The sequence below is a fragment of the Ciona robusta genome, chromosome 1 (genome assembly GCF_009617815.1).
Source record: "Ciona robusta chromosome 1, ASM961781v2".
NCBI lineage: Eukaryota > Metazoa > Chordata > Ascidiacea > Phlebobranchia > Cionidae > Ciona > Ciona robusta.
This window is the reverse complement of record NC_143235.1, coordinates 15,310,663-15,331,957: the sequence shown is the minus strand read 5'-3', so window position 1 is coordinate 15,331,957 and position 21,295 is coordinate 15,310,663. Positions and strand designations below refer to the sequence as shown.

The 21,295-nt window shown below is 37.7% G+C and overlaps 1 protein-coding gene across 1 annotated transcript; it reads left to right on the top strand.

Annotated features, from left to right (window-relative positions):
* Positions 1-1,250: 1,250 nt before the first annotated feature.
* Positions 1,251-19,996, top strand: LOC149743690 (uncharacterized). The gene is made up of 34 exons (XM_089882170.1): positions 1,251-1,364; positions 1,636-1,761; positions 2,121-2,342; positions 2,653-2,770; positions 3,200-3,295; positions 3,535-3,730; positions 4,400-4,561; positions 4,818-5,016; positions 5,621-5,833; positions 6,651-6,827; positions 7,134-7,259; positions 8,167-8,372; positions 8,688-8,760; positions 9,076-9,249; positions 9,729-9,854; positions 10,240-10,500; positions 11,033-11,209; positions 11,467-11,666; positions 11,925-12,078; positions 12,374-12,599; positions 13,022-13,177; positions 13,529-13,648; positions 14,035-14,198; positions 14,464-14,644; positions 14,855-14,979; positions 15,319-15,442; positions 16,012-16,195; positions 16,430-16,593; positions 17,029-17,200; positions 17,856-17,926; positions 18,269-18,440; positions 19,096-19,194; positions 19,287-19,389; positions 19,765-19,996. Exons 2-34 carry the CDS (start codon positions 1,665-1,667, stop codon positions 19,896-19,898), a joined length of 5,172 nt encoding a protein of 1,723 aa, XP_089738296.1. The 5' UTR covers positions 1,251-1,364; positions 1,636-1,664; the 3' UTR covers positions 19,899-19,996.
* Positions 19,997-21,295: the final 1,299 nt, after the last annotated feature.

The following is a 21,295-nucleotide window of genomic DNA, read 5'->3' as shown; positions in this document are numbered from 1 at the left end:
ACTGTGCCTCAACGCCTTGTCTTAATGGTGGTACCTGCACAGATGGGGTGGCTAGTTTCACTTGTGCATGTGTTAATGGGTATACAGGAGCTGACTGTTCAACAAGTAATTTACTTTTTCATTTTCCATTTTAACTGTTTATTAAACAGTGTATTAAACCTTTTTTTTGCAGACATAGACGACTGTGCCTCAACGCCTTGTCTTAATGGTGGGACCTGCACAGATGGGGTGGCTAGTTTCACTTGTGCATGTGTTAATGGGTATACAGGAGCTGACTGTTCAACAAGTAATTTACTTTTTCATTTTCCATTTTAACTGTTTACCTAGCATAGTACTAAACCTTTTTTTGCAGACATAGACGACTGTGCCTCGACCCCTTGTCTTAATGGTGGGACCTGCACAGATGGGGTGGCTAGTTTCATTTGTGCATGTGTTAATGGGTATACAGGAGCTGACTGTTCAACAAGTAATTTACTTTTTCATTTTCCATTTTAACTGTTTACCTAGCATAGTATTAAACCTTTTTTACAGACATAGACGACTGTGCCTCAACCCCTTGTCTTAATGGTGGGACCTGCACAGATGGGGTGGCTAGTTTCACTTGTGCATGTGTTAATGGGTATACAGGAGCTGACTGTTCAACAAGTAATTCACTTTTTCATTTTCCATTTTAACTGTTTACCTAGCATAGTATTAAACCTTTTTTTTGTAGACATAGACGACTGTGCCTCAACGCCTTGTCTTAATGGTGGGACCTGCACAGATGGGGTGGCTAGTTTCACTTGTGCATGTGTTAATGGGTATACAGGAGCTGACTGTTCAACAAGTAATTTACTTTTTCATTTTCCATTTTAACTGTTTACCTAGCATAGTATTAAACCTTTTTTACAGACATAGACGACTGTGCCTCAACGCCTTGTCTTAATGGTGGGACCTGCACAGATGGGGTGGCTAGTTTCACTTGTGCATGTGTTAATGGGTATACAGGAGCTGACTGTTCAACAAGTAATTTACTTTTTCATTTTCCATTTTAACTGTTTACCTAGCATAGTACTAAACCTTTTTTTACAGACATAGACGACTGTGCCTCAACACCTTGTCTTAATGGTGGGACCTGCACAGATGGGGTGGCTAGTTTCACTTGTGCATGTGTTAATGGGTATACAGGAGCTGACTGTTCAACAAGTAATTTACTTTTTCATTTTCCATTTTAACTGTTTACCTAGCATAGTATTAAACCTTTTTTACAGACATAGACGACTGTGCCTCAACGCCTTGTCTTAATGGTGGGACCTGCACAGATGGGGTGGCTAGTTTCACTTGTGCGTGTGTTAATGGGTATACAGGCCTAAGCTGTCAATCAGGTAATTTATGTTAATGTTGTTTTTGTATTTTCATGTTGTTATTTTACCATTGAATTTTATTTTGTTTTATTTAGATATTTTACGCTGCTACCATTGTTAGTTCACACTATATTGATTGTATTTGACACTTAGCATTAATTGCTCCAATCCGGTAGTTACTTATTATTTCTCTAAATGGACAGCCATAGCTTTTTCTACAATTTTACATATGTAGTAACTCGTAAGCGGTCCCGATACGTGTGGAGAATGATTTTTTCAATTTTATTTTTAGACATCAATGAATGCACTGCTGTAACCCACATGTGTGTTCTGGGTTCTACTTGCATAAACAATCCAGGGTCTTATACTTGTCAATGCCCTGAGGGTACTTTTGGTGATGGTATAACAGGATGCACTAGTGAGTCAAGTATTTGGATCTATTTTAAGAATGCTGTTTGCTTAAGTTTATCGTAACTTATATGCTGAGTTTAATGAAACAGAACAGCTGTGTTATAACGACTGTCATTGCCCCGCCCTGCGAGGATAAATAAGTTACATACGTGGTAACTTGTAAGCAGGTACGAGGTGTATGAAACAGAACACCCGTGTTATAACGACTGTCATTGCCCCGCCCTGCGAGGATAAATAAGTTACATACGTGGTAACTGGTAAGGCGAGCACGAGGTATATGAAACAGAACACCTGTGTTATAACCACTGTCGTTGCCCCGCCCTGCGAGGATAAATAAGTTACATTCATTGAACAAATTTCCCCCAGACATCGACTACTGCCAAGGTGTTGACTGCGTAAATGGAAGTTGTGTTAACTTACCGACATCTTATGAGTGTCAATGTAACTCTGGTTGGACGAAATCACCCGGAGGCGCAGTGTGTGACACCGATGTTTTGGAATGTACGCTAGATCCGTCCAGGTGCAACAACGGGCAATGTATTGAACAACTCGGATCCTTCTCATGTTCGTGTCAAGCAGGATGGGAAGGTAGGGTTTGATATAACTCACATAATATAACCCACGTAACATAACCCACGTAATAATTTTGCTTGTAGCATATTAGAACCAACAGTGATTGCTCCAACCCAGTGTTTCCAATGTGTTTTTTTTTAACCGTGACAGTTATTTGCGTTTGTGACCTTGCGCAAGACAAATAATGAAATTGCTCTTGCCCAGTTATTTGGTAACTCGTAGGCAGACATGAGGTATATAAAACAGAGCACTTGAGTTATAACGACTGCTGTTGCCAAATAAAGGCAAATAATTTCATTATAACCTCATTATGATGTCATACTAGGTTCTGCGTGCAACACGAACATCAACGAATGTTCGGGAAATATGAACAACTGCGATGGCAACGCAACTTGTACGGACACCGCTGGATCGTTCACATGCGCTTGCAATGCAGGTTATCGGTAAGTTGCTTCAGTATGTTGCTACTAGAGGATTAAAGGATTTCGAGGTTTAAAAGGTCCAAGGCTCACTGTGGTGGCTGAGATTCACTGCGTTCCTTGTAACTGGAGGCTCCCAGGTTCAAGGCTCACTGTAGTGGCTACGATTCACTGTGTGCCTTGTAACTGGAAGGTCCCAGGTTCAAGACTCACTGTGGCTACGATTCACTGTGTGCCTTGTAACTGGAAGGTCCCAGGTTCAAGACTCACTGTGGCTACGATTCATTGTGTGCCTTGTAACTGGAAGGTCCCGGGTTCAAGGCTCACTGTAGTGGCTACGATTCACTGTGTGCCTTGTAACTGGAAGGTTCCTGGTTCAAGTCTCACTGTGGTGGCTAGAATACCAGATACATTATTAACTTTCATATATTAACCCAACCATCAACATTCCAGGGGCGATGGGTTGACTTGTTATGAATATATTTTGTTCCTACTTCCAAACCCTACTACGATCACTAATCGAAATCGGAACCGCCGAATACGGTTCGAGTAAGTTGAAACAAACGTTATATAGTTTTATGTGGGCCATGTAGAATGGCGCGTTACAAGCCTTATTTAACTTTTCTCAAAATTTGATCTTTCTTTTTATTTTAGTTTTCAAATTCTTTTTAAAAGTTGAGACCTCATATTAAACTCTTTGGGCAAATTCTTTTTTTTATATGTGTTTTTAACCATTATATCTATAATAATTATATCTATATCCAACCTCAATGAACCGATCTCTCCAGCATCCCAATCCCGTTCGGAAGTGAGTTCTTCGACTCATTGTTCATCAGTGAGAACGGAGTTATCTTATTCTCAAGGAACAACCAGAACCGAGTTCGAAACGCAGAGTTTGCGACGCCCATACAAAACCCATCAGGAAACATTAGGTTTATTGCTCCATTCTGGGACAACTTGGCTGGAGGGACGCTCAGGTTTCAGGTAATTGTGGAACCCTAGTGGCTTGGTGGTTACCCATTCATATTGTAATCAAAGGATGCTGGATTCAAGGCTCGACGCTGCTACTGTTGTGCATGCGTCCTTGAACAAGACTTATATCAGTAGCTGCTTTAACCCAGTTGGGACTAATGGGTTGTCCAACTGTCAGACATACAAAAAAGCAATCACCCACGAAGTTACATACGTGGTAACTTGTAAGCGCTTAAAGGTGTATGAAACAGAACGCCTGTGTTATAACGACTGTTGTTGCCCCGCCATGTGAGGATAAATAAGTTACATACGTGGTAACTTGTAAGCTGGCACGAGGTGTATGAACAGAACACCTGTGTTATAACAACTGTTGTTGCCTGCCATGCGAGGATAAATAAGTTACATACGTGGTAACTTGTAAGCTGGCACGAGGTGTATGAACAGAACACCTGTGTTATAACAACTGTTGTTGCCTGCCATGCGAGGATAAATAAGTTACATGCGTGGTAACTTGTAAGCGGACACGAGGTGTATGAAACAGAACACCTGTGTTATAACAACTGTTGTTTCCCCGCCTTTCCGGATACTGTGTACAGCCACCTTTATAACGACTGTCTTTACCTCACCATGCGAGGATAAGTTATGCTAAACACAATCAATTTAATCTTGTACATAATACAGTTGGATCAAAACTCGGCCGGCATCGGCAACACAACATGCGACTTGCCGCGCATCAATGATTTGATTAGGAATCATCTTTCAATCAATTTTACCGCCAAGATGGTTCTTCGTATTGAATGGGACGCTCTGACCATCTTCCCCCAATCATTGTATCCAAACAGTGTAAGTTGTCGTCATTATGTGATATATGTAGGAATTGCAGCCGTGCTACATAATCTTCACCATTGATTTAACAGGAGTTGGGTTCAACAGCCTTGCTTTTTAACTGACTCTCTTTCCCACAACTTTATCCATAGATTGTTTCAACAACTGTTGTTTCTTTCTCTTTGTTCTTTAAATAATATGAAATGCGCTATCGATTTTGAAGAGATGAACAAAAATTATATTGTGTTATAAATAACAAACCTTGTTAAAACAGGCCAGCACATTCCAAACCATCATTCTTTCCGACGGTTTGAAGACGATTGTTCTGTTCGCTTACCAAGGGGGATTAATGACTTACGTGCCCGATTCCACACAGAGAACCGCCAGCAACGTAGGGATGGGTTTCTACAATAACTTAGGGTCGCAACATTACTCAACTGGGAACTATTTCCCACACCTTGGTTCAAATATTGGTGAGACGACATATTACTATAATATATTACTACAATCACCCTGCTTATTACAACATTCTATCTGTGTTGCGCATAATATGTCTTAATTTTTTTAATCTTACTTTGACTCCACAGGGAAATGCCCATAATTAATTATGTTTTACTAATATTGCATGGCGCGCTGTGTTGTAGTGGTTTTGAGCTTTTTCACTAAAAGAAAAAAGATATTAGGTTTAACAGCAATTGCTCCAACCTAGTGCAAAAAAAAACATAAAACAACCACAAAGTCACATACGTGGTAACTCATAAACAGGCACGGGGTGTATGAAACAGAACACCCGTGTTATAACGACTGTCGTTGTCACGCCACGCGAGGATAAATAAGTTACATACGTGGTAGCTCGTAAGCGGGCACGGGGTGTATGAAACAAAACACCCGTGTTATAACGACTGTCGGTGCCCCGCCATATGAGGATAAATAAGTTACATACGTGGTAACTTGTAAGCTGGCACGAGGCGTTTGAAACAGAACATTGGTTTTACAACAACCAACGTTGCCCCCACCACCTGGCAATATAAAAATCACATTGAATATTCCGCATAACCATAACCTCATACACCACAGGTACCAATGGTTTATACCTGTACTTGTTCGACCCCGGCACTACGAGAGAAACTTCCTGTATCAACTGGTACAACACTCAATCTCTACCATGGATCACACCTTTCCGATTCTCGTGTCCTTGGACTTTGTTCCAAATGTTCAGAGACCGCAGATGGTTGTATCAATTCCGTGCTGATGTGTTTAAACAATCCTACCCAAGCTATTTCCGACGAAGTCAGTTTAAATTAAAATACTTTGGGCTAAGTGATGAGAAAGCTAAGGCAGTGTTATAACTCAATAGTGAGCATGAGGTGTTTGAATACACCATGTGTGTCTGGTGTATAAGAAGACACCCATGTTATAACTCGACAGTGAGCATGAGGTGTATGAATACACCATGTGTGTCTGGTGTATAAGAAGACACCCATGTTATAACTCGACAGTGAGCATGAGGTGTATGAATACACCATGTGTATCTGGTGTATAAGAAGACACCCATGTTATAACTCGACAGTGAGCATGAGGTGTATGAATACACCATGTGTGTCTGGTGTATAAGAAGACACCCATGTTATAACTCGACAGTGAGCATGAGGTGTATGAATACACCATGTGTATCTGGTGTATAAGAAGACACCCATGTTATAACTCGACAGTGAGCATGAGGTGTATGAATACACCATGTGTGTCTGGTGTATAAGAAGACACCCATGTTATAACTCGACAGTGAGCATGAGGTGTATGAATACACCATGTGTGTCTGGTGTACAAGAAGACACCCATGTTATAACTTGACAGTGAGCATGAGGTGTATGAATACACCATGCGTGTCTGGTGTATAAGAAGACACCCATGTTATAACTCGACAGTGAGCATGAGGTGAATGAGTACACCATGTGTGTCTGGCGTATAAGAAGACACCCATGTTATAACTTGACAGTGAGCATGAGGTGAATGAATACACCATGTGTGTCTGGCGTATAAGAAGACACCCATGTTATAACTCGACAGTGAGCATAAGTGAATGAATAAATATTAATTTATTATTTAGATTCTGTATGTTTCCAACGAACATTTGGATTGATCGGATCACCTGCCGGACCTCGTTGCTGCTACCATACCCACTCTGGAGCTTTCCTGGTGGGATCCCACAGTCACTACGAACTATACCAATTCCCCAGCTTTTTACCACAATCCAACTACAACGCATCATACAACAGCTACTTAAGTAAGTTTGCCTACAACATCAACAATGCTGATGCTACCCACACAACTTACTCTGTTAAATCTCTTCACAGTAAATCTGAGTGTTGGGGTAAACTGGTCCAAGCCCACACCCATATAGAATCTACTTTAATGAGTATCTGTACTTGCCTTAGTTGGGTCTAAGTAGCAGCACCCTGGGTGGCAGTAATGGGCCAAATCTATCCTAAATCTCTCATAAAATGTGTCATAACCAAACAATGAGTTTCATGAAACATGTTTGGTCACTTCTGATCTAAAATAAGATTTCTAACTAACTCTAATCCTACAGACAATGAAATTATTCCATATGACAATTGCTGCAATGCTCGAGAAGATGTTTTCCCATATTACTGCGGCTTGTACGAAGCAGTTCGACCAAAAACCTTCAGCTTTTTATATCGACCACAAAGATTCTGTAAGATTATGATGTCATAACTTGACTGTGATGTCATAACTTAATTGTGATGTCATAGCGTGACTGTATTGTCATAGCGTGACTGTGATGTCATAACTTGACTGTGGTGTCATAACTTAACTGTGATGTCATAACTTGCTTTAAGACCTGGCGATGTTGCCATTGTGAGCAAATGTCCCCTTGGGCGAGACATTTAACAACAGTTGAACCAGTTCAGTGGTTACTAATGGATTGTACAGAAAATCAATCACCCACCAAGTTACATACGTGGTAACTTGTAAGCATGCACGAGGAAACAGAACACCCGTGTTATAACGACTGTCGTTTTTCACGCTATGCGAGGATAAATAAGTTACATAGGTGGTAACTTGTAAGCAGGCACGAGGTGTATAAAACAGAACACCCGTGTTATAACGACTGTCGTTGCCCCGCTATGCGAGGATAAATAAGTTACACACGTGGTAACTTGTAAGCTGGCACGAGGTGTATGAAACAGAACACCCGTGTTATAACGACTGTCGTTGCCCCGCTATGCGAGGATAAATAAGTTACACACGTGGTAATTTGTAAGCGGGCATGAGGTGTATGAAACAGAACACCCGTGTTATAACAACTGTTGTTGCCCCGCCATGCGAGGATAAATAAGTTACATGGTAACTTGTAAGCAAGCACGAGGTGTATGAAACAGAACACCCGTGTTATAACGACTGTTGTTGCCCCGCCATGCGAGGATAAATAAGTTACATATGTGGTAACTCGTAAGCTGGCATGAGGTGTATGAAACAGAACACCCGTGTTCTAACGACTATCGTTGCCCCGCTATGTGAGGTTAAATAAGTAACATACGTGGTAACTTGATAAATGGTTAAACTTCTTCATTCAAATAATTAATATAAAACTTTAACAGCTTGGTTCTTTGGTGACCCCCATGTCGTCAATTTGTTCAATGTTGAATACACATTTAATGGTTTGGGCGAATTCTACCTCATCTATCTTCCGTCCCAGTTCGTCTTACAAGGCCGTACAGAGCGGGCTGTGAATGCTAATGGGACGCAAACAGAGGCGACATTTTTCACGTCTTTCGTTGCTCGTGATACGGTTAACAACTACACTGTGAGTTATTATATGATTTCTATTTTGAGATTAAATGGTTTCGCCTCGTAACTAGAAGACCCCAGATTCAAGGCTTGGCGTTGCCACCATTATGGTCGTATGTGTCTTTGGGTGTGTCGCCTGGGATATTAATAAAGACTATTCAGCTGGTTTGTAGTTGTTATCGTTGCAAATGAATGTGTCCTTGGGCAAGGCACTTAACGGCAATTGCTCCAACCAAGTGGTCACTAATGGGTTGTCTAAATTGTCAGCCATACAGAAACACAATCACCCACAAAGTTAACTCTTACAAATACCAACCAACATCTACCATAGGTTGCCTACGCCCCCAACCAATACAACAACGACACTGTCATCACCATCAACGGTCAAGTCAAAACTTTCCCAGGTTAGTTAACATATAAATGAATAAAATATGGAACATAGTTGATTGAGAAATTTTAAACAAGATTTTTATTTGTTGTCAATTTACTGCTAACTACGTTTTCTTCAATGTTTTATTTAGTCTTTTTTGGTGATCATATTTAAAGGAATAAGTAATTTTATTCTACGTTATACATTCTAATAACTAATCTTCTGACATTTAAATTTTATTTTACCCAACTTTTATTTGCCATGGTTAAGGCAATGGTAGTTTAACTTATATCTAAATGTAAAATAATCTATTTTTTTCTAAATTAAATTTTGTTTTGATGTTTTGCAGCTGTGGGACAATCTGAGGCTGTAGGGACACTCGTGCTACAACAGCCCAACGCAACCCAGTATTATGTTGGTTTCTCTGCTGATATTGCATTGACCGTGTTTGTTGTCGATGGCGTTATTTCTATCCAAATTTCATCGAGTACGACGTTTAACACAATGGCGCGAGGTTTATTTGGTGAGTAAAAGAAATGTTGTTGTTGTTGAGTAATGGACCAAACCTGGCCAATGTCCCATGTTCCAAAGACCTCACTTATAAAGTATGGAGATTGTTTTGTTAGTTAAGATATTGAACGAAATAATACAGCAAGTCTTTTGTTTGTTGGGCAATACCACGGCAAAGTGGTTAGCGCACGTGTTTTGAACCCAGAAGTAGTGGGTTCAAGGCTCGTCACTGCTACCATTGTGAACGTATGTGTCCTTTGGCAAGAAACTTAACAGCATTTGCTTCAACTAATTGGTCACTAATGGGTTGTCTGAATTATAAGCCATACAGAAAAAAACAATCACCTACAAAGTTACATATGCGGTAACTTGTAAGCTGGCATGAGGTGTATAAAACAGAACACCTGTGTTATAACGACTATCGTTGCCCCGCCAAGTGAGGATAAATAAGTTGTATTCATTCACTAATTCTAATTCCTAATCGTATTCCAGGCGACTTCTACTTCAGGAATGGAACGCAGTTGAACGTCAACGACTTGAAGTTAAATATTACTGGAAGAGATTCATTCTTGACTGGAAGTATTGACCAGGAGAAAGTTTACCCTATGGGCAAATCATGTGAGTACAATATACAACTTGGTAGTGAGGTTGGGCAATGTTTCGCGTCAATGGCCACATTTATTTAGGTGGCCATGCAAGTTAAAGTAGTGTATGGTATTAGTTTGGTTAATGAAAAATTATAACATCTGGTGGTCTACACTTGGATTAAAGGCTGGGCACTTCCACCATTGCGGGTGTATGTGTCCTTGGGCAAGACACCTATTGCCACCCTAACCCAGTGGTCATGATGGCTTTTCTAAACTGTCAGCCATACAGAAAAACAATCACCTACAAAGTCACATAAGTGATAACTTGTAAGCGGGCACGAGGTGCCAAGCAAGAAGAAATAAGCTCCACTCAGTTTTATAAAACTATTTCTTTAAACTCGATTATTTTGTTCCAGGGCAAGTCAATGAAACAGAGAGTTTGTTCACGTACCCCAATGGCCGTAACTATACCTTCTATAATCCCTCCAACCACACGCCCCCCTTCCTCACTGCCGAGGTAGCCGCATTAAACAACGCCACTCTTCAACTATATCTATCGACATGCGGCCGAGATAACTTGGCGTGTTTGTACGATTACGCCGTGACAAGAAACCAACAACTTGCCTTGGCATCCGGGAACATCGCCAACGAAGCGCGACAACTCCACACCATCGCAAGTCCGTCATAATAGTCACTTTATTTTTCGTCATTAATTGTGTTAGGTTTGGGCATTGTGATTTAAGGGGTCACCACTGGTCTAAACCCCAGGTCACATGGCGTGCCTCACTGTAGGACCTCACCCATATCGAATAGAATGTGCATATACAATGTTGGGGTAATGGGCCAACTCTGGCCTAAATCCCAGGTCCCATGGCATGCCTCACTGTAGGACCTCACCCATATAGAATGTGTATATACAATGTTGGGGTAATGGGCCAGCTCTGGCCTAAATCGCAGGTTCCATGGCATGCCTCACTGTAGGACCTCACCCATATAGAATGTGTATATACAATGTTGGGGTAATGGGCCAACTCTGGCCTAAATCCCAGGTCCCATGGCATGCCTCACTGTAGGACCTCACCCATATAGAATATAATGTGCATACAATGTTGGGGTAATGGGCCAACTCTGGTCAAAATCCTTTGTGATCAAACAAGATGATTGTTATAGTTTATGATGAAACAATGACATTTATATCTTTTACCACAGCAAACCAAGCACCGACGCTTACATACGAGGCAAACCAAACAACCGTAGTGGTGGAAGGAACCATACGCGCCATTGTGGGGCAAACCATCAACATACAGTTCAACGGTAGCGATGCTGATGGCGACACTTTAACTTATTCATTGAACAACAATGAGATTGCTGGAACTTCAATTAATGGTGAGAAGACATGATATATAATATGTGCCATAACGGCCACATACATGGTATAGTAGGGTGGGGGAGATGGGACACCTTTAGCACATAATATCTAAATACCCTTATCGTGTTTTAAACAATTAACAATGGTCTATCGGAGTTGTGAGGATACGCTTTTAGAATTATTTGAGTTTACTTTGTTTACTACCAAATGGGATGTTCAAAGATGTCCCATCTTATCCCACATGATTATACTTATCACAAAACCTATTACACAGGGAGTGGTTACTTCACGTTTGTCGTCACTTCATCAAACTTAAACATCAACGTAACCAGTGGCGTTCCCACTCTCCTTGTACAAGTGGTGGATGGCTTGGCCAGTGCTGTAGTTGAAGTAAAGGTGTTGGTATGCGATTGTGCGGGAAATGGAACCTGTTTGTGGGATCGTCCGTTACAACTAGGGACTTCATCTTACGGGGTGGGTGGTAGTTGTGGAATAAGGAAGATTAAAAACAGATTAAGTTTAAAAAATAGTTGATGGTTTGGTTCCAGAATTTTATTTGTTTATAAAAAATAAATGTAACTTATTTACTCTCGTGTGGTAGGGCAACGGCAATCGCTGTATCATAGATGTTCTGTTCCATACACCTCGTGGCAGTTACCATACACTTTGTTCATTGTTATAATTTATATTTACAACCACAGTTCAGATAAACTTATAAAATAACTTGTTCAGGTTGTATCATGTCAATGTGATCCCGCCTACACCGGACTTCGGTGTACGGAAGATGAAGATGGGTGTCTCACGAACCCTTGCTTTGGTGCGTGCACCGACAACCCTGCCCCTGCAGCCAACTTCACGTGCGAACCTTGTCCAAGCAACATGACCGGTATGTTTGGTAACTTTGTGTCTGGTGTAAAAGAAGACACCCATGTTATAACTCGACAGTGAACATGAGGTGAATGAATACACCATGTGTGTCTGGTGTATAAAAAGACACCCATGTTATAACTTAACAGTGAGCATGAGGTGTATGAATACACCATGTGTGCCTGATGTATAAGAAGACACACATGTTACAACTCGGCAGTGAGCATGAGGTGTATGAATACGCCATGTTTGCCTGGTGTATAAGAAGACACCCATGTTATAACTCGACAGTGAGCATGAGGTCTGTATTGTAGGTAACGGAACGACTTGCGTGGATCGTGACGAATGTGCTGAGGGTATAGATTCTTGTGCTCAAAACTGCACAAACACAGCGGGATCGTTTAATTGTTCGTGCAGAGATGGTTACATTGTCAACCCTATGTTCCCAAACAACTGCTTAAATGTCAATGAATGTATGAATGGATCTCCCTGTGCAAGCTTTGGTGCTGCCTCATGTAGAGACAACAATGGTTCATTCAGGTGGTTACTTTGATGACTACTTTGTATTCTATATAGATTTTTGTGCTTTGATAATGGACTTTGTCAAGACTGAAGTTATCCATCATCAAGTGTATGTTATAACTCACTTGTTACCAATGCCGATTAGAACCCGCTTTATTGGTTACTTTTGGGTTGTTTTTTTGATCACGCTTAGTCAACCGTTGTAGTAATTTAATTACAACCATGCTAATTAGTTTTAAACGTGCTCACACATTAGACCTCTGATCTCTTGTTACCAGACATAATGTTAAACATAAACGAAGTTGAGGTTAAACGGAACTTTGATCAATGCAGCGTTGTTATTGTTAAAATACTAAAAAATATAATTGTTTTTATTAAAAAAATTGCTATGACATACGGTATTGTTTAATACCGATATAAACATTATATTTATATTACAGTTGCGTGTGTAACTCTGGTTACCAGATGAATGCAGAAGGTAACGCGTGTGTTGATATTCCTGAATGCAACAACACAAATACTTGTAATACAACAACGAGTCAATGTAGTGAAACACCAGGATCTTATCAATGTACTTGCAAGAGTGGTTATGAAAAGTAAGTTGCTGTTAATACATGTTACAACTATCCTCGCACGGGTCTTTAACACTTATGTTTTGTTGCATTCGGTTCATTACCTGATATATTTGAAAATTTAATTCATTATTTCAGGTTTTTATAGTTTTTGTATTTAAACTGCGTTCTTACAATAAACCTTGACATTATGGGTCCTAAAATCGTAAAATCACAATGTAAGATAATGTCTGTTATTTCAATAGTGAGACCATACATTTAGTTTGTTTATTGGAAATTTTTTCATTTTTATGCTTAAATTCATTAACACTGAGCAGGGGTACATAGTCATTATGACTTTACAGATAAATAAATAATCAATTTTTTTATATCCAGACCTTCGAACTCCTCCCCACAATCTAATACCTGCATGAACATTAACGAATGCAACAACACGCAGGCTTGTAGAAACGCTAATTGTACCGACTTGCCTGGAACCTTCAGATGCGATTGCTGGTAATTATTATTGGAACTTATGCATCCTTATATAGCGGGGCAACAACAGTCATTATAACACGGGTGTTCTGTTTCATACACCTCGTGCCCGCTTACAAGTTACCACGTATGTAACTTATTTATCCTCACATGGCAGGCAACGACAGTCGTTATAACACGGGTGTTCTTTTTCATACACCTTATGCCCTTTATTTTCTCTGGTATAAAAACATTAATTTTATTCCAAAATTTCATTATTATCCTACAATAGACATATTACATGAGCTTATAATGTATGGCTGCTGGAGCAAACAAGACCTTTGCTCTGTATAGATTATTTGTATAGCAATAGTTGTTAGTGTTTACAAATCCCTTGCATAAACCTCACTACTTTTACCCAACCACAGGTACAGCTACATTCGGCAAACAGCACAAAGTTGCATCCCAAGAAATATCACACGTTGCGTGAACGTTACTTGCGAGGTGGGCCAGGAGTGCCAGGAAGACGAGTTCGGACACGGGACATGCCAGTGCCAGACGACACACCACAGACACAATGACACTTGCTTGCGTGAGATACAACATTCATATTTCATATATTTAATGCTTGTAGTGGTTCAAAATGCAAGTGTTGTTTTGATTATGTTAGCAATTAGGTTTTTTAGACACCAACTAAATAAATGTAACTTAATTATCTTCGCATGGCAGAGCAATGACAGTCGTTATAACACGGGTGTTCTGTTTCATACACCTCGTGCCAGCTACCACGAGTGTAACTTTGTGGTATTTACAGTTTCTCAATGTCTGTTTAAACTTAAAACAACTTTCCATTGCAGCGCGATACCGGTTCGTGCAACGAACGATCGAAACCTTCCAAGCAGCTTTCAACAATCTCACGTCGCCCCAATCTCTTGAATTTATTGGAAGGTTCAAGATGGTGATGCTGCCACTCGCTGGCGCCACCGACATCGTGGCCCTCATTGTCACCGACCTGCAACCTGGATCCGTCATCGTATCGTAAGAATATTTGACTTTATTCGATATTAAATTTGGTAAAGAGTAAAGTTTTTTTCTAGAGTTAAAAAACTTACTAGTTGTTGCCAATTTTTACCAGAACGTATATTTATTTAATTCAATATGATATATCAAAGGATTAAAACAGAAAAAAGATTGGAATTAGCAGTAAAAAAAATTTGCAAAAACATTCTAAACCTCATTTTTTATTAGGTTTGATATTCTGGTTGGCCCGGGTAGTGCCGCGACTCCGCAACAAGAGATCTTGACGACGATCATTCAATCCATCAACAGCAATAACTTTAACACATCGTTGTTCATTGGTTTACCACGAGGAGGTTCGTTGACATGCGGCTTAACTTAGTCATTATGTTGTTGCTGCCAAACACACTATGTTTCACAAGTACTATTTTTCTGCCAAAAACAAATCTTTGATTGAGAAATTTCTTGTTTTTTTAAATGTTCATTTAAAATTGAATTAGAGTAATGGTCCCAGTTTTAGGATATGGAGGTCTAAATCCCAGGTGCCACGGTGTGCCTCATAAATTTCCCAAAAAACCTCACACTTCTCTCATATAATATGGAATAAAAGATAACATGTAAAAAGTTAAACCAAAGTCCCTCCAATACTTAGTCACCACTTATTTGTTCTTTGACGAAATATTTTGTTCCCTTAGGTGAAGTGAACATCACCGGTGTGTGTCCTCCATTAGTAGATAGGTCAACCATAGATCAAACTACTCTACAGAACAACAAACTCAATGCTAACATGACCTGTCAATCAAGTTTAGTCGGAATCAGGTAAAGCTGAAACTTCATTGACAATTTGTGACTTAACACTGGGTTGTAACTTAAATTTTAGAAATTATAACATTATGTCATAACATCTCGTGTTTGCTTATGATTTACCACATATATAACTTATTTATCCTCGCATGGCGGGGCAATGACAGTCGTTATAACCTGGGTGTTCTGTTTCACACACCTTGTACCAGCTTACAAGTTACCACGTATGTAACTTATTCATCCTCGCATGGCGGGGCAACGACAGTCGTTATAACACGAGTGTTTTGTTTCATACACCTCGTGCCCAGGGGTGTATGTTTTGTTTCATACACCTCGTGCCCACTTACGAGTTACCGCATATGTAAATTTTTGGGTGATTGTTTTCTGTATGGCTGTCAATTTAGACAATCCATTAGTGACCACTGGGTTGGAGCAATCTATGCTAAATGTCTTGTCCAAGGACACATGAGCCCACAATGTTGGTAGCATCCATTTACAACATGAACATTTCTCCCCCATGAACCACAGCACCTTATTGTACCGACATACATTATGACATCACACTTACAATTATGATACCACAGCATCGACGTTTGTAACTTAACAAACATTGGGATCCTACCGACGGAATTGGTCGTTGCCGCGCATGGGGCAAACTTGAGCGCGGTTGCCACTCAATGTAAACCCACGATACTGAGGACGGTGGACGGGAAACTATCGGCAACTTTCATTATCTCCAATATATTCGATTGTGGTGCGATCGCTGCTGTAAGTTTGTTGTTATGCATTCTATGGTGACTCACTAAACTTTTCAGTCTTATTCTACAAATATTTTAGATATTTATTTTTAAATTATCTAAAATTAAGTTAAATTATTTTCTTGAGTGCTTACAAAAGTTTTGTAAAATCACTGAAATGTAATTTAAAAATTTTGTGTTGCCACGTTTTACAATGAATTAATGGTGCGTCTATGTTTCTTTATATTATGTCTATGTTGCACAGATGGATGCGCAAACCCTCACATTGTCGTACAACATTCAAACCGTTCCGCCGACCGTTTCAAGCTCCTCACAAATCCAGCGTTACTATGACACAAGCGTGATCTTCAACTGTTCGTTCGCGAGATCGGAGATCGTCAACTCACCTTTGTTGATGCCACAGTTGCAGTAAGTATTTAACGAATGCAACGTAAATGTAACGTGAAAAATAATAACGTTTCTACCATTAAAAATGTAGTATAAAAATAACTTAGCAAACAGGGATTGTGAGTGTTCAGTTATTTTTCTCTTCATAAAATTAAATTAATTTTAACTTAAAAAAAGGAAAATAACTAAATATTTAGCTTAAAGTTTTGTGGTAAGAACTAAATATGCATGCTAGTTTACCTACTACCAACATTGTTTGTTTAAATTGCACATCCCGTAAAACTGTTTACAAAAATACCTGCTAACTAAACAAGCTTTCCGATAGTTTAACTAAATTTTAACTAAGGAACAAAAAGGTCACGGCGAAAGTTTCGGTTTAAAAAATTGTAGTTTCATAAAAATTAAAAAATAAATGAATATCTTATTCCATGTAAACCTTGAACCAAAACTTTTCAGACGAATCCAACTTGCTCAGCCAGCAGTTAGCGGAAGATTTGACATCTCGCTTATGTTGTGTCAGGACGAGAATTGCGCAACTTCCCTGCAAGGAAACCCCCCCACTGTTCACGTATCTGAGTACGTTTACTTCAAAGCCGCTCTTCCAGCTTCGGACCTTACTGTTCTACAGGTAATGCAATAATATTGAAGAAAATATATTTACTTCACCTTTTATAATTCCTACGAATTTAATAAGTTTCTGAGCAGTTGTTTAATCACATCTAGGTGTAGCGACCGCGCTTTTTCTTCTAACTAAATGTAAATATGTTCTTAATATTAAGAGTGTTTTAACAACTGTTGTTTTGTCGCTATATCCTGTCTTTTCGTTTAAAATATTTCTAAATCTTCGCTACCGTAATCGAAGAGACAAATAAAAGTTATTTCTATAAATTAACAAAACAGAATATTACAAGCATTAAAGGCATAATATGAACTTTATTATTCTTTATAATTTCTTACTTGTGTGCCCTGATGAAGACCTCACCCATATAGAATAAAATCTCTATTATTGAATGTTTATAAACTGCCTCAGTGGGGTCTAGATGGTAGCACCCTGGGTGTTGGGGTAATAGACCTACACCCAGTAACGCAGCCAGAGGGGTTAGGGGGTGGCAAACTCTCCTATTTTAAACCAAAAAATAAAAAAATAAAAAATATTTAAAAAAAAAATAAAACAATTTTTTTTTAAATGTTTTGATTAAACCCCCCTCCTTATTTCTCCTGGCTGCGCCACTGCTAACACACCATATCTGAACCTCAGATTAATTATATTATTCCTCGAACAGGCGAGGGAATGCTGGGCCACACCAACCTCTAACTCAACCAACCCCACAAGATATCCAATCATTGAATCCGGGTAAGAACAAATAATTAGTTGACATTCAATTAATATTTAATGAACAATTTTCTGTTAGTTTTTCACTTAATGTTTTTTTTAGTTTTAGAAGTTTAATTTATTTAACTTTAAATTAGTGTGAGCTAAGATTAGTTTTAATAAAAAACAACAAAAAAACAGAATTTCTTTGTTTAAAACATATTGCACTAATAGATAAATATAATAGTAAAAGAGGTTGATTCTAAATTGGTTCTGAAATAAAAAAAATCAGATAAAAAGGCTGGATAGGTATTAACACATGAATAAATATTAACACACCATGCATCACCATGCAACAATGCGTTAATCAACCTTGCCCAACAGATGTCCTTCCAATGCCGACCCATCTTCCATCTCTGTTGTGAAGAATTTCAACGGATCGTTTGTAACGGCCGGCTTCAAATCATTTGCTTGGGTTGGAATCAACGACCAAAAGATCTTCATTCATTGTCAGCTCGACGTCTGCGTTAACAGCGCTGCTAATTGCTCAGGCCCGGTGAGTCCGAACTACATTACTAGTAGCTTACATATATTGTACGGGTCGTGTCTTTACGCACAGTTTTGTTTCCATTAAAAGTTTAACTTATTTTCCTCTAAATAAATGTAAATATGTTTTAAACTGTAACAGTGTTTTAACAACTGTTCTAGCTATATCCTGTCTTTTCATTTATAAAATTTCTAAATCTCTCTTCGCTACCGTAATCGAAGAGACAGATAAAAGTTATTATTATTATATTGTACTGCGCGGTAAGATGGTTTGCTTTATATTATCCTCCCAGGTTAATAGTCAACAAGTAATTTTACATGTTTGTATAACCCGTATACTTACAATTCTAAAAGTGTTGTTAATTGTTAAAAACACGATTAGAAAATATGAGATATTATGTGCTAATGGTCAGCTCGATGTCTTGACGTCTTGATTTCTTGGTTATTCTGTGACACACTTTAAGCGTGGCCCGATCGCACACTTTCGTTATTGAATAAAATATGTTCTTTTGCCCCAAGCTACATTTAATAAATTAATTCATTACTAAATTTATAATTTTGTTGGATAATTCATATGATTGGTTTATTATTTAAACAGCATGACTGTATGTATTCTTGCAGCACATTCATTAAATTAAACTTTATTAAACTGAACCATCGTCCAGGTTTGCTCTCCGGGTAAGAAGAAGAGGGCCGTTCAAAATTATCACGAAGGGAAACTTTATAGTTTTGGTCCCTTGAAGTTGGTGACACCATGTGATGAGGTGGGTTGGCAGCGAGCATGAGGTGTTCGCCAAGTGTTTGCTGGTGTATATATATAATTACATTATAATAAACTTATTCATTTTTCCAACAGCCTGGTACGTGCGACCACCAGTGTACTTTACACAACGGCGAGCCTATATGTTCATGCTATGCTGGGTTTACATTGGACTCAGATGGAAAATCTTGTGTGAAAAGTAAGAGCATTATTATTGATGGTTGTTATTCTATAGATTGTATTCTCTTGGTGTAAGTTACTTAAGAACTTTCCGAACTTTTTGAGCGCAATTTATTTTATTCTCATATAATTTGCCGCAACCTTTATAGTAAATACCACAATATTTACTTTGTGAAATACTCTCAGCGAACATGTTGGTTCCAAACCTTAAATAACTTGGTTTCATAAAACATCTTGAAAGTTGGGCCACTAACTGGTTGGAGTGTCTTGTGCAAACTGTTTGCCGCTACTTTGCATGTCCTTGCTCCAACCCAGTGGTCACTCATGGGTTGGATTTTTATTTAATTACTCCACTAAAACTAAAACAAAACTGAAACATCTTTTTTTCTTCTAGTAACTCCAGAAGAGAAGCAAACAAGTTGGATCAGCGTGATCATTGTGATCGTCGTCTTCGTCACAGCTTTATATCTCGGACTGAATTCAATGTTTACGAAACCAAAGAAATCTTCAAAAGTTTTGACAACATAAACTTTCAAAGTTCCGATTATTATTGTGTACAGCTTTATCCAGATGTGTTTTGTTCGTTTAATTTGTTCTCGATAATACATTCCAGTAGGTGCCTGTAACAGTGTGGTTTAAGCGAGTGCGATATTCGAAGGTGTTAATATTTGTGTCTTTCTATCACCATTGTGAGGAAATTGTTCGTTTAAAATCTCAAGTACTGGTGTACATAATAAAAAAATTATGTATCTGTTTACAAGAAAAAAAAAATTAAAAAATTAGGAATAAATCAAAAATCTTATATACCCGTATACATGGAAAAAAAATTGTTTTAATCATGAAAAAATAAACATCTTATGTAACCGTGTACATAGAAAAATAACACAACCATGAAAACAATTTAAAATTTCATGAACCCATATACCTGAAACAAAATTAAAATCTTATGTTTCCACAGATCTAAAAAAAAAAAATTCGTAAAAAAAAACAAAAATTTTATGTACCCGTATACATGAAGAAAAATTAAAATTCAGTAAAAAAACATTATATACCTGTATACATAAAAAAAATATTTTTTTTATATTTCGTATACCTAAAGAAAGTTAAAACTTGTGTAAAAAGATTGAATTTCATGTACCGTTTTGTGGAAAAAAATTTAAATTTTATATTTTTGTATACCTAAAAAAAATTAATAAAAGTAAAAAAAATAAAAATTTTATGTATTCGTATACCTAAAAGTAAATTAAAATTCGTGAAAAAAAAAATTAAATTTTTATATTTCGTATACCTTAACAAAAATTAAAATTCGTGAAAAAAAAAAAATTTATTTGTATACATAAAAAAAATTAAATTCGTGAAAAAAAAATTATGTATTCGAATACATAAATAAAAAAATTATATTTCGTATACCTAAAAAAAATAATTTTTTTATTTCGTATACCCAAAAATAATTTTTTTTTTTTTCTATACCTAAAAAAAATTTTTTTTTATATTTCGTATATCTATACAAAAATTAAAATTCGTAAAAAAATAAAAATTTAATGTACTTGTATGCATAAAAAAAATTAAAATTCGTGAAAAAAATTATATATTTGTATACATAAACAATAAATTTTTATATTTCGTATACCCATACAAAAATTAAAATTCGTAAAAAAATAAAAATTTGATGTATTCGTATGCATAAAAAAAAAATAAAATTCGTGAAAATAATTATATATTTGTATACATATAAAAAAATTAAATTTGTGAAAAAAAAAATTATGTATTCGTATACATACATAAAAAAATTGAATTTCCATAACTATATAATTTTTTTTATATTTTGTAAGCCTAAAAAAAATATTTTTTTATATTTCGTATACCTAAAAAAAATTAAAATTCGTAAAAAAAAATAAAAATTGTATGTATTCGTATACATAAAA

Coding starts and splice junctions, on each gene's coding strand:
- LOC149743690 (XM_089882170.1), top strand. CDS start 1,665: ATGTGTGTTCTGGGTTCTACTTGCATAAACAATCCAGGGTCTTATACT. Junction 2,771..3,199: donor GCTTGCAATGCAGGTTATCG/GTAAGTTGCTTC, acceptor TCAACATTCCAG/GGGCGATGGGTTGACTTGTT. Junction 14,645..14,854: donor CCTGGATCCGTCATCGTATC/GTAAGAATATTT, acceptor ATTTTTTATTAG/GTTTGATATTCTGGTTGGCC.